Source organism: Tursiops truncatus, chromosome 9 (genome assembly GCF_011762595.2).
Source record: "Tursiops truncatus isolate mTurTru1 chromosome 9, mTurTru1.mat.Y, whole genome shotgun sequence".
NCBI lineage: Eukaryota > Metazoa > Chordata > Mammalia > Artiodactyla > Delphinidae > Tursiops > Tursiops truncatus.
Window position 1 is genome coordinate 15,295,245 of NC_047042.1, and position 15,799 is coordinate 15,311,043.

General features: G+C 41.5%; 1 protein-coding gene across 5 annotated transcripts in view; it reads left to right on the plus strand.

The window, feature by feature from the left end:
* NRCAM (neuronal cell adhesion molecule) overlaps positions 1 to 15,799 on the plus strand; it is a 323,257-nt gene that overhangs the window by 213,737 nt on the left and 93,721 nt on the right. For 4 of the 5 annotated variants that reach the window (XM_073809554.1, XM_073809556.1, XM_019940696.3 and 1 more), the window contains exon 4: positions 13,475 to 13,678. In XM_073809554.1, the coding sequence (XP_073665655.1) occupies positions 13,570 to 13,678 (109 nt within the window). In that variant the 5' untranslated portion in view covers positions 13,475 to 13,569. Of the gene's footprint in view, positions 1 to 10,752; positions 10,901 to 13,474; positions 13,679 to 15,799 lie in introns of those variants that run through there. The other variant, XM_073809555.1, reaches the window with a different exon arrangement.

A 15,799-nucleotide genomic window follows, 5' to 3' on the forward strand; every position in this document is an offset into this window, starting at 1 on the left:
TGTGTCACGTTTTACATTCCGCATGTAAGTGATATCGTATGATATTTGTCTTTCTCTTTCTGACTTACTTCACTTAGTATGATCATTTCTGGGTCCATCCATGTTGCTGCAAATGGCATTATTTCATTCTTTTCTTTATGGCTGAGTAGTATTCCATTGTGTGTATATATATATATATATATATATATATATATATATATACCACATCTTCTTTATCCATTCATCTGTCAGTGGACATTTGGTTGTTTCCGTGTCTTTGCTATTGTGAATAGTGCTGCTACGAATATAGAGGTGCATGTATTTTTTCTGAATTAGAGTTTCTGTCTTTTCCAGATATATGCCCAGGAGTGGGATTGCAGGATCATATACAAGCTCTATTTTTAGTTTTTTGAGGAACCTCCATACTGTTTTCCATAGTGGCTATACCAGCTTACATTCCCACCAACAGTGTAGAGGGTTCCCTTCTCTGCCTGGAGCATTCTTGTTATTCTTCCAAGGCAGAGTTCAGCTCTTCATACTGAAGTCTTTCTTCTTCCCTCTTGAGCAGAATTGGTTGCATCCTGCTTCCTGCTGCTAGTGAAGAACATACCACGTTGTTTTACATTTGGTTACGTTCTCCTAAAGCACACTTCCCTCTCCCAAGCCCAGATCTGAGCACATCAGCGACATGAATTATGTCGAATTTGCTTTTCAATTGTCCCCCGCCCAGAGTATCTGAAACTTAATAGGTATGCAATGAATTTTTTTTCTTTTTTCTTAAATTGTATTAAAACAGACATAAGATAGAAGGTACCATCTTAACCACTAGTAAATGTACAGTTCAGTGGAATTAAGTGCATTCACGTTGTTATGCAACCATTATCACCACCCATCTCCAGAACTTTTTTCATCTTGCACAACTGAACCTCTGTGCCCATTAGACAATCACTCCCCGTTCCCCTCTTCCCCCACCCTTTAGCATACTCAGCAATGCATACAGGATCACTTGTCTCCATTCAAACCCTCCCTCTCAATGGAAACCAAAAATACACCTTTCAAACTTGGCTATTGTTTTCTGGTTCTTATTTGTCTGTCTGACAGCTTAATCCAGTTTGCCAAGTCTGTACATAAGAACTAGGTCTTTTGAACTAGGTAAATGTAGGGACAGAGAAAAAAATGCGAATATATATATCCTGCGCTTATAACCAACTTGGATAAAACTCAGAAGTTACCCCGGAGCTGCTATTGAGTACTGACAGATCTGCTGGAGCAATTTCTAGAAGGGTAGTTAGGCCTTCTGAAAACAAAAACAAAATCTTTTTTTCCTCTACAAAACTTAGCAGGACGTTGGAGGCCAACAATTAAAGTTTTGTACTCCAGCAAAGGCCTAGAACACCCTTTTCAGAAATTCTTGAAGTAGACAAAAACCTAAACTTTGAAAGCGTTCCTCAGACAGGCTAATTGGACATATTTAAGGTGCTGCCCTTGGCCTAGTGAGGTTGGGCAAGGTGGGGGGGCCGATGTTTACCAACTTAATCCTGAGCCCGCTGAGCCGGCAGGGAGAGAAAGGACTTTTAAGTTTCTTCTGCCCATGACTGGGTAGCCCCTACACTCACACCCAATACCCAGTGAAAGCCATATCCAGCTATTCTCTTCTGCTCTGGGAATGTCTCTGGGGTCCCTTGGTCTCCAGCCTTATTCTTGGTGGTCTCCCTTGGTATCCTGTCTGTTACCTCTTTCCTGATTGCATCCTTTACCCAGCCCTTTCACTCCTACAGTCTGTCGGCCGCTCTGCCAGCCTTTTGAATTCCTTTCTCCAAAAGATGTTCAGCTTGGCTCCCCTGGACACAGGGATACAGCCAGTGACGCCCAGACCCAGAAGCCACTGCCCAGCGTCAGCCAAGGGCCCCCAAGCCCACTCCTCTCTGAGAAAGCACTGGGCACAGACGTACCTTACCTGCTTCCGTCCTACTGCCCTTTGAGAGATTACTCATTTCTGCATTCCTGCCTTGCCTACCTTTATCAGATCCAATAACCAGCAGCCTTGTGGAATCTGACGCTTAGCTCTCTTTTTTCCCTGTTTTTCTTTTTTCCTTCTGCTGTGGTATCTCAATGGCTGTACTGCTGGTGGCTACTTTATTAGATTCCACTTACATTATAGCAGGTGCAGCTCTCGTAATTCCGAGTAGGGCTGAAAGAGACCTTAGAGGTAGTCAAAGCATGAGCCCTTGAAGAGGGGCTTCTGTGTAAGTGTTTTCCTTAAAATAGTTATCATTCCTTACATGTGCTTAAAACTTTTATTTTTCATAGGTATTTTTCTGACCACCTTCTTTATGAATTACCACAATTTCCAAGCAAAAAAGTGATGATAATAATAATGTAACTTGGAAATTTCTCACAGCTGCAGCATTTCTTCTTTCATTGCTATGTCTTCGTCCTCCTGTCTCACTTTTTCTTCTTACTTCCCAACTCTCTTTCTGGAAAGCCACAAATATTTGTCTTTAGGAACTCAGTTGACCCACAAAAATTTTGTTCATGAATTACTCAACTGAAGAGCTGCAAAGAGGCTGTAATTCTAGGTTTAATGTTCCTATTAACCAACTTTGATGAAAACCAGAGGCTTTTCTCTTCTGATTCTTCCAGGGAGCTGGAAACTTGGACCAAGAATGCTTTCCTCTGGTTGATGCTTCTAACCCGCTCTTTGAGTTGTTATTTCTTCCACACCATAGCAATGAAATTCCATATTTCTTCTATGAAGTCCCTTTAGGTAGTGATAGAATATGACCTTTTTATAGAAAAGGTGGTTCCTGAGAAGGCACACAAACAGAATATTCTAGAGCTTTGACTGTTGGCTTGATTGAATCTCACATTGCAGAGAACAGTGTTTCTAACATTCACGCTTTTGTGTGCTTTGCTTCTATGGAGAATATGGACTCCTGAGGACTTCTGAGGAGCTAATATTTAACTTCCTGGAGACTGAATTCTATTCTAAATGCCAGGAGGAGGATATGCTCTTTGAAGTAAATCTGACAAATTCTCTTCGAAGCAAAGGATCACTTCCTGATTTTTTTTATAAATGCAGATTTTCACGTAGCCTGTTTAAAGAAAATTAAATGTTCCAGGAATTAAATATGAATTACTCCCCTGTTTGGCTGGTAAATCCTTTGTAGTAGAAAATGCATATCAGCGAGTGACTGGGATTTGTTCTTTATATAAAATAGCCTCTAGCTGGAATGAAGGATTTCCAGCTATTTAGTTTATGATAATACACCTTCCCCAGCACTGATACCAAGTGGAAAACACAATTCTTCATGTCATGTCAGACTCCATTTCTCATTTTCAGTCCCGTTGTGATTATACAGAGCCTGGATACCTTAGCAAAATGCATCTGGAAATGTTACTGTGAAGATTATAGTCATTTGTGACATGGCAGGAGGGACAGCCTTTGGATTTGATCAATCTGGGCATTCTGCCTGCTCGCCCCCATGCCCGGGCCCATGTCTGGGGGAAACCCAAGTTACGGGAAAGAGTGGTTCAGACATGCAGCTGAACGGAAGGCAGAGGAGATGGTTGCAGCCAGCCAGCGCCCACACAGCCCTTGCGCACCACCATCATCCCGCCCCCTGGCTGATCACTGAGAGGAAACAGTGCAATGGCCCTCCTGTAGCATGTGACTTCTGAAACTCTTTCCAGAAAGGCACCTTCAGATTTACTGTGAACCAAGCATGCCCTCTGTGGCAGAGATAGTGGTGCCCCAGAGATATTCACAGGCACTGGATATTTCCCAGAATCCCTTGTGGTTGGAGTCATTGACTCCCTCCGGTCCATGGGTGGTGAGCAAAAGATGTGACGTCACCTCTGGGTGGCGGCAGTTAAGAGCAGGAGAACACGGGGACTCTGGAAGCCACGTATTGAGATGGCAGCCTCACAAAATGGTGGAGCCTCTGTCAGCCTAGAACAGAGCCTCTTGCCCACCCACACCGGACATTTGCAAGAGTGGGGTATATAAACTGTACTGTGCTGAGACCTCGGGGTGATTTCTGCCAGCGGTTTAGGATAATTCTCTCTCCAGCTCTTTCTTCTCCCCATCCCCCCAACTCAGGCCATTGAGATCTTGACCCCTGCCATGCATCTCCAGCCTGAATGGCTCATACCATTTCACAAGAATAACAGTTTGTAAATGCCGGCTTCTTATCTTTGACATATGACATAATGTTTCTAGAGTGACTAGCCTGCCAAGGCATTCCAGAATGCTGTTATCTACTATTAAGTGGCTGCCATGTTGCCATGTGTTGTTTACTTGACAAGTAGGTAAGGTAGCGCCCATGGAGAATATTAATATCCTGCGTGGCCTTTTCTGCTGGAGGTTTTAATAAAGTGTTTCTGATCCTTACATCTTTTCGGTGATATTTATAGAAATCTCCATTTACAAGAAGATAAGTCAAGCCAGAGCTTGTTTCGGTGACTTGACAAATGTTTCTGAATATATAACGATCGAGGCTCATATTCAGAATTAAATTTCCATTTCTCAGACTTCACCTTTAGAGCAGTTCCCTACTTTCCATTTTTAAAAATTGGAACTTTGTTTCTGTTTTGTAATCTGAAGGAAATCACCTGGGAAGCGGACCTTGTGATAAAGTAAGAGACCTGTCTCTAAGGCCTGCCTTTCCCCTTCTCCTTCCCTTTTTCTTCAACTCCCTGTTTAGTAGGTGAGTGCGTAGGTGCAGATAGAAGCCGAGATTGAGCAGCGGCAAATTCTGGTCTGATTCAGAAGATGGGAAGGTAGAGCTACACAGGGCTCCCTCTCACCCTGTCCTCTAGCTTAATTTTTGCTTTTCTGCATTAGAAATGGATTGATATAATCCCTAAGACTCTAAATTAGACATGATCCACAATTATTTTAGTGTAAAAAGTTTTCTTGGATGTCAGTAGTAACTGTTTTCTGTTTATTGAGTACAAGTTTTGTATGAGAAATATAACTTAAGTCTGTGTCCTTTGGCTGGACCAACATATATACAAGGAAGTATATCTAGGAAAAAACAAAATGACATCATTTTAGAGGGAAAACCGACATCACCAGACTATTCATTTAGGATTGCTGTGGTCCCAGCCATGACCTTGTAAGAAGATCTGTGCATCTAAATCATCAGAACTCTTTTTTTGTTGTTGGGGGTAGGAGTTTATTAATTTATTTAGAGGGCTTTCTCTAGCTGTGACAAGCGGGGGCCACTCTTCATCACGGTGCGCGGGCCTCTCACTGTCGCGGCCTCTCTTGTTGCGGGGCACAGGCTCCAGACGCGCAGGCTCAGTAGTTGTGGCTCACGGGCCTAGCTGCTCTGCGGCATGTGGGATCCTCCCAGACCAGGGCTCGAACCCGTGTCCCCTGCATTAGCAGGCAGATTGTCAACCACTGCGCCACCAGGGAAGCCCCATCAGAACTCTTAAATGGGCAAATTAGCATCTTTCTGGTTGCAAGAAATAGCCGATCTGAGTTTATCTTAATTAATTGTTTCAGGTATCTGTGGCTACATAACAAATCACCTCCAAATTTTGTGGCTTGAAACAATTATTTTTTGTAATTCTAAGCGTTTGTTAACCCTCAGATGACTGGCATCTGATTGTTCTGTTCTCAGATGGTTCTTCTGTTGCATATAGTTCAGCAGGTCACTTGCTCAGCTGATCTTAGCTGGGAGCTCAGTAGGGCCCAAAAAGTCCAAGATGATCTTTCATCTCCCCAAGGTCTCTTTCTACTCTTTCCTCTCACCATACATAGTCTAGCTAAGCTTCCTAGAGGGAACATTACAAGAGGAAAGCCCAGTGTGCAAATGCTCATCATACCTCTGCTCGCATAATCCTTGCTAAAATCCCATTGGCCAAAGCATGTCCCATGGCCAAGCCCGGAGTCATAGTGAGAAGGGAGTACACAAAGGGACACATGCTGGAGGAGTGCTTCCTGTGGACCACTGATGTAACAGTCTACCTACCACGTTAGTGAAGGCTCGTTTTAGCGTTCACACGCTGGAAGAAAGACAAGAAGACCTTTCAACCGCAAGCTCTATTCTGGCGAACCTCATAGAGATTTGGAACGTTGTTTGGGATGCCAAGAGTTTGAGAGACCTGGTGATCACAGTGCAAATGGAGCAAGTCCTTGTCATCACCTGCCAGGCATTCCACCAATGCCGTGGGCACTCAGTGACTGTCTGCTTCTACTGACCCTGTTGCTGCCCACGGCCGCATTCTGCTCGGGACACCTCCCATGCCCTGCTTACTCATGGTTTCTCATGCTGCCTTGCCTCTGTGTCATCTTTGGCCTTTGTTCCTGCTCCAAACTGTTGACTCATTCTCTCTTTCCGCCTCCTATTCATGCTCCCCATGAGAAAGGAATTTACTACCACTTCGTTGGTCACTCTCCAGCCCTCTAAAATAGCCAAGTCATCTCACAGGCTCTACATGGCCTTTGGTCAGACACCCACGCCGGATTCTTCTAGCCCCGGTCAGGATGATGGCGTCAGCGCAGAAAGACAGACTGTGAACATGGCAAGCATTGAGGGAATAGTCTCCTCTCTGATCTGTTTAGCTAATTGTGATTGGATTCGGAAGTGGGGGTGAGGAAGGCTTTCTTTGAGAGGCCCTAGTCCCTTTCTCTCTTACTCCGCCCAGCCTTCCTTTTCTCGTCAGCTCTCTCATCCCTGAAGCCGATCCTGACAGATGTCATCAGATAATTGGCTGGACAAGTGTGGGACAGGTGCCGCCCTTGGTCATGGTTGCCATTAGCCTCACGCATATGCACTTTTCATTAAGCATGCTTTATCCTTTGTTTTAGATCTCTCAGTTAATCATCCTTTACTGTTTCCTTTCTTGTAATTGCTGTGTTAAATTAAGGAGGTGTGAAAAAGCCCGTATCCAAATAATTTCGTGTGTTGCAAATAACTAGATTTTATTGAAAGACTTGGCTGTTTTTGATGATCTAACTTCAATGGCAAAAGGGCTTTAAAATTGTTTTCTATATCCAAGCGGTCCTTAAAATATTGTGTGATGTGTGTTTTTAGACCTCTTCATGCATGAAATATCCCTAGAATAATTCACAAAACTTGGCGTTAGTAACCCTTCCAAGGGAGAAACTGGGTTGTTGTGCTGCTTACTTTGAATTATGTGGCCTTTTGTACCTTATGAATGTTGTACCATGTGCATGTATATTGCCTACTTTCTTTGAGGCATTTTAAATATTTTTAGTTTTTAGTTTTTAAATTTTTTGTGGTTCCCTTTTTGTTTTAAATTGATGAATAGTTGATTTACAATGTTTCAGGTATACAGCAAAGTGATTCAGATAAATATAGATATATATTCTTTTTCAGATTCTTTTCCATTATACGTTATTATAAGATATTGAATATAGTTCCCTATGCTATACAGTAGGTCCTTATTAGTTATCTATTTTATATATAGTCGTGTTTACCTGTCAATCACAAATTCCCAATTTATCCCTCCTCCCCTTTCCCCTTTGGTAGCCGTAAGTTTGTTTTCTATGTCTGTGAATCAATTTCTGTTTTGTAAATAAGTCCATTTGTACCATTTTTTTAGATTCCACATAGAAGTGATATCATATGATATTTGTCTGTTTCTATCTGACTTACTTCACTTAGTATGATAATCTCTAGTCCATCCATGTTGCTGCAAATGGCATAATTGCATTCTTTTTATGGCTGAGTAATATTCCCTTGTATATATGTACCACATCTTCTTTATCCATTAGTCTTTCAGTGGACATTTAGGTTGCTTCCATGTCTTGGCTACTGTGAATAGTTCTGCTGTGAACATTGGGGTACATGTATCTTTTCGAATTACAGTTTTTGTCTTTTCCAAATATATGCCCAGGAGTAGGATTACTGGATCATATGATGACTCTATTTTTATTGTTTTAAGAAACCTCCATATTGTTCTCCATAACTACATTGCCTGCTTTTAAAATTAACTTTCTGAAAGTGTGTCTTGCCTACAGTGTCCTAGCTTGTGGTTCCTTTCAAAGGCCAGGGTCAACATGTGGTACAGTTCCAGCAGGCCCTGTTCACATGCCATCCAGTGTGAAGGGGCCCCTGAAGTTGTGCTCTGGGCCACACGGGGAAGGTCTTCTGTAGATATTCACAAACCATTAGCACTTTGTTTTTTAACATCAGTGACTAAACTTGGTAATTCTGTTTGCTTATTGGCTAAATGCAAAATAAGAGGATATGAGAAGAAGGGCAATGTGACAGGCTGAAAGCTCTAGAACTTTTCGGAAGAACTGGAGCTCTGGGTCTGTCACTTCACATACCTTGTGTGTGTCCTTAAGCAAATGACTTTACCATCCCGCATCTCAGGTTCCTTACCAGTAAACTGGGAAATGAAATAGAGTTTCCCTTTTGGGGTTATTGGCAAGATGAGATAAATTAATACATGGAACAAACTCAGAGTGATTCCTGGCACATAGAAGGTCTCAGTGAATAATGGCCACCATGATTGGTTTTTTCCTCATCTGTTTAATGGGTATAATACCTGCTTTTCTATTTTCTGTGATTTTTATGAATACCAAGTAACATAATCAGTTAGAGTGCTCTGAGTATTGGAGATTTGAGCTATTATCAAGATGTATTCTGTCATCTATTACTTGGTTAAAAAACATCTATTAATTATTCACCTTTCCTTCAGTACTATTCCAGGTTCTAGCTACCAGATTCCTTGCAGAATCTCTATTATGGGACATCCCTTTGGTCTGGGAGGGAATTAGAAACATGTTCCTCTGCTTCACAAAGTTTGCCTTGTTATTTGAAGAGATCGTTACACTCTCTAGAGTCACATAATCCCAAACTCCTTTTTTCTAAGGCGCATTCCTGGTAGTGGAGTTGTGTAGATTTGTGTGACTTTGTTCCTGTGTTAATTATACAAAGTGTTTGTCCATTTCTCTCTAATCTTCCTTCCGTAGTCTTAGACTCAAAACCAGTGATTGACCAGCACAAGCACGGGCTAGGAATGGGCATTAGTGTGCTTATTCCTTTTGGTAAATGTTTAACAAAATATAAAAAGTAACCCTCCCAATACTACTCAGCCGTAAAAAAGAGTGAAATAATGCCATTTGCAGCCACATGGATGGACCCAGAGACTGTCATACCGAGAGAAGTCAGTCAGACAGAGAAAGACAAATATATAACATCACTTATATGTGGAATCTAAAATATGACACAAATGAACTTATTTACAAAACAGAAACAGATTCATAGACATAGAGAACAGACTTGCGGTTACCAAAGGGGAAAGGGGTTGGGGGAGGGATAAATTAGGAGTTTGGGATTAGCAGATACAAACTACTATGTATAAAATAGATAAATAACAGGGTCCTACTGTATAGCACAGGGAACTATATTTAACGTCCTGTAATAAACCATAATGGAAAAGAATATATATATACACACATACATGTATATTGATATATAACAATCAGTTTGCTGTACGTCAGAAACTAACACAAGATTGTAAATCAACTATACCTCAATTAAAAAAACAAGTAACCATCCCGAGTTGATTGCTGAAAAACGCCTTTCACAGTCAAGATGATGCCACTTCCAGTTAGCTATCCACTCAGTGAGGCCAGCCGCTGAGGGCTCACCAGAGCGATAATTAGTGTGCCAAAGGGCATCCAGTCACATAAGCATCTTTGTTTACTGGCTTAGAGAGTAGATTGTGTTACACTGTGCAATCAACATTGAACCACCCATGTTGGGAAGCTGAAAAGTACAGACAGGCTAGAATGAAGTGGTAAGTAGTGCATGGCCTTCTGGTTCTAGTGGAGAGCTGCTATATTTTTTTTATTCGAATAATTTCAGTTTTCACTTGAGAAAAACAAAGATTTTCTTTTCTTTCTTAATGACAGGACTTCTTAAGCAACAAGAGAGCTGTGTTTCTTGGGCTTAATATGAATCCTTTGTCAAAACCTTAGGTTTTTCTTTTAAAATATATGGTAAAAATGTGAGGCAACATGTGCTGTATGGTTTCATATGAATTTTAGGCAAAAGAAGTAAGGAAATCTTGAATTGTGCTTCTTTCCTGATGATAAAAAGTTTACTAAAAGAGGGAGATTTTTTTTTCCTTCTGTTAAGAGATTCTGTAGGTAATACATGAAAAGTTGCTTTGAACGGAGTGAAATGAAGTGAAATAGTAAAAGGCTTTCCTGTTTATCATTACTCTGGGTTGTTTTAACAATATATGTGGTTTTCAGTATCAGGATGATTTATATTCTGAAGATGAACCTATCATTTGCCTCATTCAAGCATGCTTTAAAATGTCTGTGGCAAATATTGTTTGAAAATTATAAGCTATATTGTGCTAACATGCCCTCTAGCCTTGACTAAACAAGATGCTGCTATTTCAAATGGGGGTTTCATTCATGCTAATGTAATTGCATTAACCATTTAGTTTTAGTTCACGCTTCTCATGTATGAGAGAATGACCATCCTTTTTCCAAGGTAAAGTAAAAGACAGGTGGGCTCCTGGCAGGGCAGGGTGCTGACATCGGTACTCCGAGGGCAGAAGCAGTGGTTTTTCTTTGTAAGACTTGCAAAGCCCATCGCTCTTCAAGAGAGAAAGCTCAGTTTTCTGTAGCTGTATTTGATTTTCACTGTGACTGAGTGCCGGGGACCTAATGCTGTCCTTGGGTATTGGGTTATTCACCTGTGATGGCATTCATAGGAGAAGTCGGTGATTTTCCATGGGCAGGATTTGGAGGGTGGGCTGGGCCATTGCTTTGTCCTCCCCAAACAGAATCTACACTGGAGATGATTTTGTGGCTGTTGGTTTAAATGAACTTACAGCTTCTGAAGAGAGACCACATCTTCATTCCCTGTAGTTCATGAGCTCCTCTCACTGTGAAGATTGACTCATGTCTCTTTAAGTAAGTGTTGTTTCAGTTTTTCTTAAGATTTTTATTTTTTTCTTTATATAACACTGTGATATAATGTGGAATATTTTATTCCATCTATATTCTGAAAAGGCAAAGCAGTTGAATGATACTTTCTTTTACACGACGTTGTGTCATTGTTTTCTCTGTTCTGAAGGATGAGTCGTTAAGGCATCCAAGGAAAATAAATAATGAATGAAAAACTTGGAAATTGTATGTAGTTGCTTACGATCTTACGGGCGTTACAATTTCTTAGTACATCTTTTAGAAAGTGTTTTAGTTCTCTGGCGTCTCTTCAGAAAGCTAGACACTTAAATTGAATAAACTCAGTTAGCTTGACACACAAATCAAGCGGGTATGCCTTTTGTCTTCTTGGTGCTTGGTTCTGTCCTTTTCTCTCAGTATGTGTAGTATGTACCATGGACTTGTTTTAGTGCCATTTGTGCCATTTATGTTAATTTTCCTTGAAGCTTATGTGTAAATTCACAATTAGCGTTTCAACCCAAAAAAAAATCATGAGAGACCTAAGTCAATTCGATTAAATGGTATAGATCTGCTTTGCATGCACAGAAAGACAGTCTGGATTATATTTTGGTTAGAAATGGTTGGGCGAGCTTTTCTACCGGCCTCTCGCTGTTTAATGGTCATGATTGTTTATATATTATAATATGGGAAGACAAATTTCCTGGATCTTAAATGAAACCACACAGTATGGATGTTTCATTCACAAAATAATATTTATATATGTATCATGTCTATGTTTAGCATATTTTTTTGTATTTGTTTAGCAAGAAATGTCCAACTATAATTATAATCCGGTTCAAATCAGAACTCAGCTGCTAGCAAAACACATGTTGTCAGCATTGTTTCATTTTTCTTTTATACATTTAAGCTCTCTTCCATACACAGACATGATATGCCAACTAATTTGATCATATTGACAAGAGTTTGGTTTTTAAACCAAGTAGCGTAAATATAAATATAGCCACAGGCAGACTGTGGTCAGAGTGCCTATCTGAATACAACCTCACCTTTCCCCTTTCCCTCCTTCAATTTTTTTCCACCAATATTTATTTACTCCCTACCACGTGCCAGGCACTGTGATGAGCTCTGGGGACACAATGGGGAACAGGAAAGATGTTGTCCCTACCCTTCGAGGCTTTGAGTTCAGTGGGAAAGATGGACATTTTAAAAATACACGATTACACCAGTAATTAAGCTGTAAGAACAATCTTAGTTTATAATAATGACACCCCTACCTTCGCAAGAGAGCCATTGGTCACTCACACTTCTCTTTATTGATGAGAAGCTGTGATTAAACCCGTCATTCCAGGTAGAGGTCTGTTGTAGGACAGAGGTCTGTATTCCGTGTGCTCATGTTCTCTTGGTACTTTCATGTGCAGGGCATACTACCTTAGGTGATAGGAGAGGAATACAAAGATGGGAGAGGCTCAACCTTTGCCTGAAGGAGTAGGGGAGAGAGTATGCATACCCCCAAAAAAGTCTATCACTGTATCTACCTGTATACTATATGTGATGAATAAAACGTAATTTCAGAGATTCTCAGAGAGTGAAATGCCTTCTAGTTTGAGTGATCAGCTCATGTTGGGTTGGCCAAAAAGTTCGTTCAGCTTTTGCCATAAGATGTTACAGAAACCCAAATGAACTTTTTGGCCAACCCAGTAAACGCTCTATAAAGAAACCCATTGGACATTGTTGAGGACATAGGGTGGAGAGGGCATTCCAGGTAAAAGGAATAGAATAAACCAAGGCAAGAAGTTAGGAAAATTCAAAGCGTACTGAAGGATTGACCCAAGAAAGCAAAGCAGAGTCAGACAATCAGGCAAAAAAGAATACTTACGTGATGATAGAGGGAAATGAGGTTGGTGGGATGAATTGAGACCAGGTCGTTCAAGTTTTTGTATTACTTATTTAAGGATATATTGAACTTTAATTGGGTAGGTCCCATGGGGCTACTCCCAGTATTTAACCAAAGACCCTTAGGAAAACTAATCAGCACTGTTTAGGAGGGTGACTGCAGTGAGGAAGACCTGGAACTCAGAGCCCAGGCATAGCTGTTGCCACCGTCTAGGTAGGAGATGGAGAAGGCCAGAATTCTTGGTGGTTGAACCGGTAAATCAGTGTTTGGGGTTTGAAGCAAATTGGCAACCATGCCCTGAACCTTCCCAGTGGTAATCTCTAGAAAGGAGAAGCCATTAGGCCTCCCCTTCAAAGGCACACCTTCTAACTGATTTATAAGCCAAGTTTTCCTGATCTATTAGGAACATGGTAGCCTCTAATATAAAGCAGATATTTAAAATGGGAAAACCAGAAGGGTGGCAAAGTTGACAGATTTTGCTTGACATCCCTACAAATATTTCTGACCTAATTTTAGCTGATTTATGAATAAATGAGTCTCTCAGTCTTCAGAGTGAAATATTTAAAAGTTAGAGTTCCATTTAGAGTTCATGTATAATACAGAACTGATTTTCTGTGCTGCCGACTTCCTCTCTTCGTTTCCTCCTTTTTTCAAAAGTGCACTATAATTCTTCTCCTATCCTTTTTCAGTTTCCTGCATGAGACTTATTTAAACGTTGCACACACATCTTTTGTGAAAGAAGAAAAGGAAATTCAGCTTGTGGGGCTCAGCGGGAGTTCAGCTAATGCAGCTTAAAATAATGATGCCGAAAAAGAAGCACTTATCTGCAAGCAGAGCACCCCTGATCCTCTTCCTGTGCCAGATGATTAGTGCACTGGAAGTCCCTCTTGATCGTAAGTATTAACGTTGGAAAGCTCTTAGGCCCGGGAGTCAGACCCTCCCCGGCATTTACCATCACTCTGAGCCGTGTGGATGGAGGAGATGTCCGTGTGATCCTGAAAAGTGAATCAAAACTAATCTGGCTTTTACCTTCAGCACCCTGTGTTTATAAAGAATCAGACCCTAGAAATGGCCATTGAATCGCAGACACATTGTCCCTTCCCTGTCATTATCTTTCCCTCCCCTCAGGTGCTTTTGGTGTACCATGGGGGGGCTGACCAGAGAAGGAGTGAATTGTGAGCTACCCTGATCCTCCCAGCAGGCAACTCTTTATAGAAGCAGTCCCGCAAGAAAACTATAGAAATCGCTTTAAAATGATCACAGAGACCCCCCACATACCCCGTTTATCCTGTCCCCGCATCTCCACCTTCTTTCTTCATATGCTAAGAGTGAAAAGATCATCTCTCAGCCAACCCCACGCCCCTCTGTATCCCCAAACTACCCACGGCTCGTTTCTCTGGATTCAGACAAGGCACAATTCACTTTTGAGTTTTGGATCTTAATATGAGTTTAGAGCTAGGAACTATATCTTATCTAAAGCCTAGTGAGAGGTCTTTGTTTTTAAAACGGTGATAAAAAACCAAGATGTCAATGTTGAGAATGAAACAAGTCTTCGGCAAAATTACTATTTAAAATGGAGCAAGTGGGCTTCCCTGGTGGCACAGTGGTTGTGAGTCCGCCTGCCGATGCAGGGGACATGGGTTCGTGCCCTGGTCCGGGAAGATCCCACGTGCCGCGGAGCGGCTGGGCCCGTGAGCCATGGCTGCTGAGCCTGCGCGTCCGGAGCCTGTGCTCCGCAACGGGAGAGGCCACAACAGTGAGAGGCTCACATACCACAAAAAAAAAAAAAAGTGGAGCAAGTAACAGCTACTATAGGAGCCCACCCTTTCCTGAATAAAGTACTGTATATACTGCACTCTCCCTGGGCTGGGTGGCCTGTTTGTAAGAAATAAAGATAATGCTAGGGGCCAATGGGTCACTTTTCCTGCAACGGAAAGCAGAATTTGAAATCTGGACTATTACTGTACTTCAGAATTGGTTTATTCTTCATCCCTAATCAGCATGACCTCTTTAAATCCATTAGCTTCTTGAATAGAACATCTGTTTGGCGAGCTTTCCAAGGTACAAGGAAGGTACACTTTCCCGGGGCGATTCTATTGTTGGGATGTCAGGGGTTTTTTTGGTTTTTTTTTTTGCCAATGAGGTTGCAACTGCCAGTGGGGAGACAATTAAGAAGAGATGTGATTGGCCCCATACTTTGTTGACTCCCTTTTCTGTGCATCTTTAGTCTAAAGTGTAAGAAAATGCAACGTTCTCCTTCTTTTCAAAAGATATGCATTCAGTGACCTTAATTTCAGTTAAAAAAAAAAAAAGAGATATGATTGGTTAAGCCCATTGGAGTTGGAATGCCTAAGTAAGCATTTGCCCTAATGGATGTGTAGAAGAAAGAGCATTTGAGAGAAATGCTTTTGTTCTCTCTTCTGTTAAATATGTTCCCCTTTAATCTGACTGCTCAGTCTTACAATCAGAGGGAAACAGTCACCTACGGCTAACTCAATTATCGCTGCTAATGGAGAACAGCAGAACCATGATGAAAAGAAAGTCACAGGCAACCCAGGTGCTCCTGCATTAACCTTTGCAAGTAGTAATGACAGGCAGCACAGCAGAGTCATGTGAATTGCATGCTAATGTCATTTCTTCCCTGCCCCTCTTCCTTATCCCCCCTTTCCATGAGCCGCTCCTTGGGGTGGGTACTAGCAAACCCTGGGTGACTGAGGAATTCTGAAGCAGAAACATGCTAGCAGTCTGAAAAGTGCAATTACCTACTTGGCGATTAACCGTAGAAATCTAAAAACCTCAGATCAGTGTTGGATTTAGCTTGGATGGAGCGCTGTCATTGTAGCAATGTCCCATTGTTAGGTATTGTCACCATGTGCGTAGTGATGTCTGGGGTAATAGGATCAGACACAACACAGTCTGTGACAACTCAGATTAATTGTAGATTTCAGCTGTTTTTCAAATTGAATGTAATTACTTGTCCAGCACAACACGTATGGAATGGAATTAGCCATTCC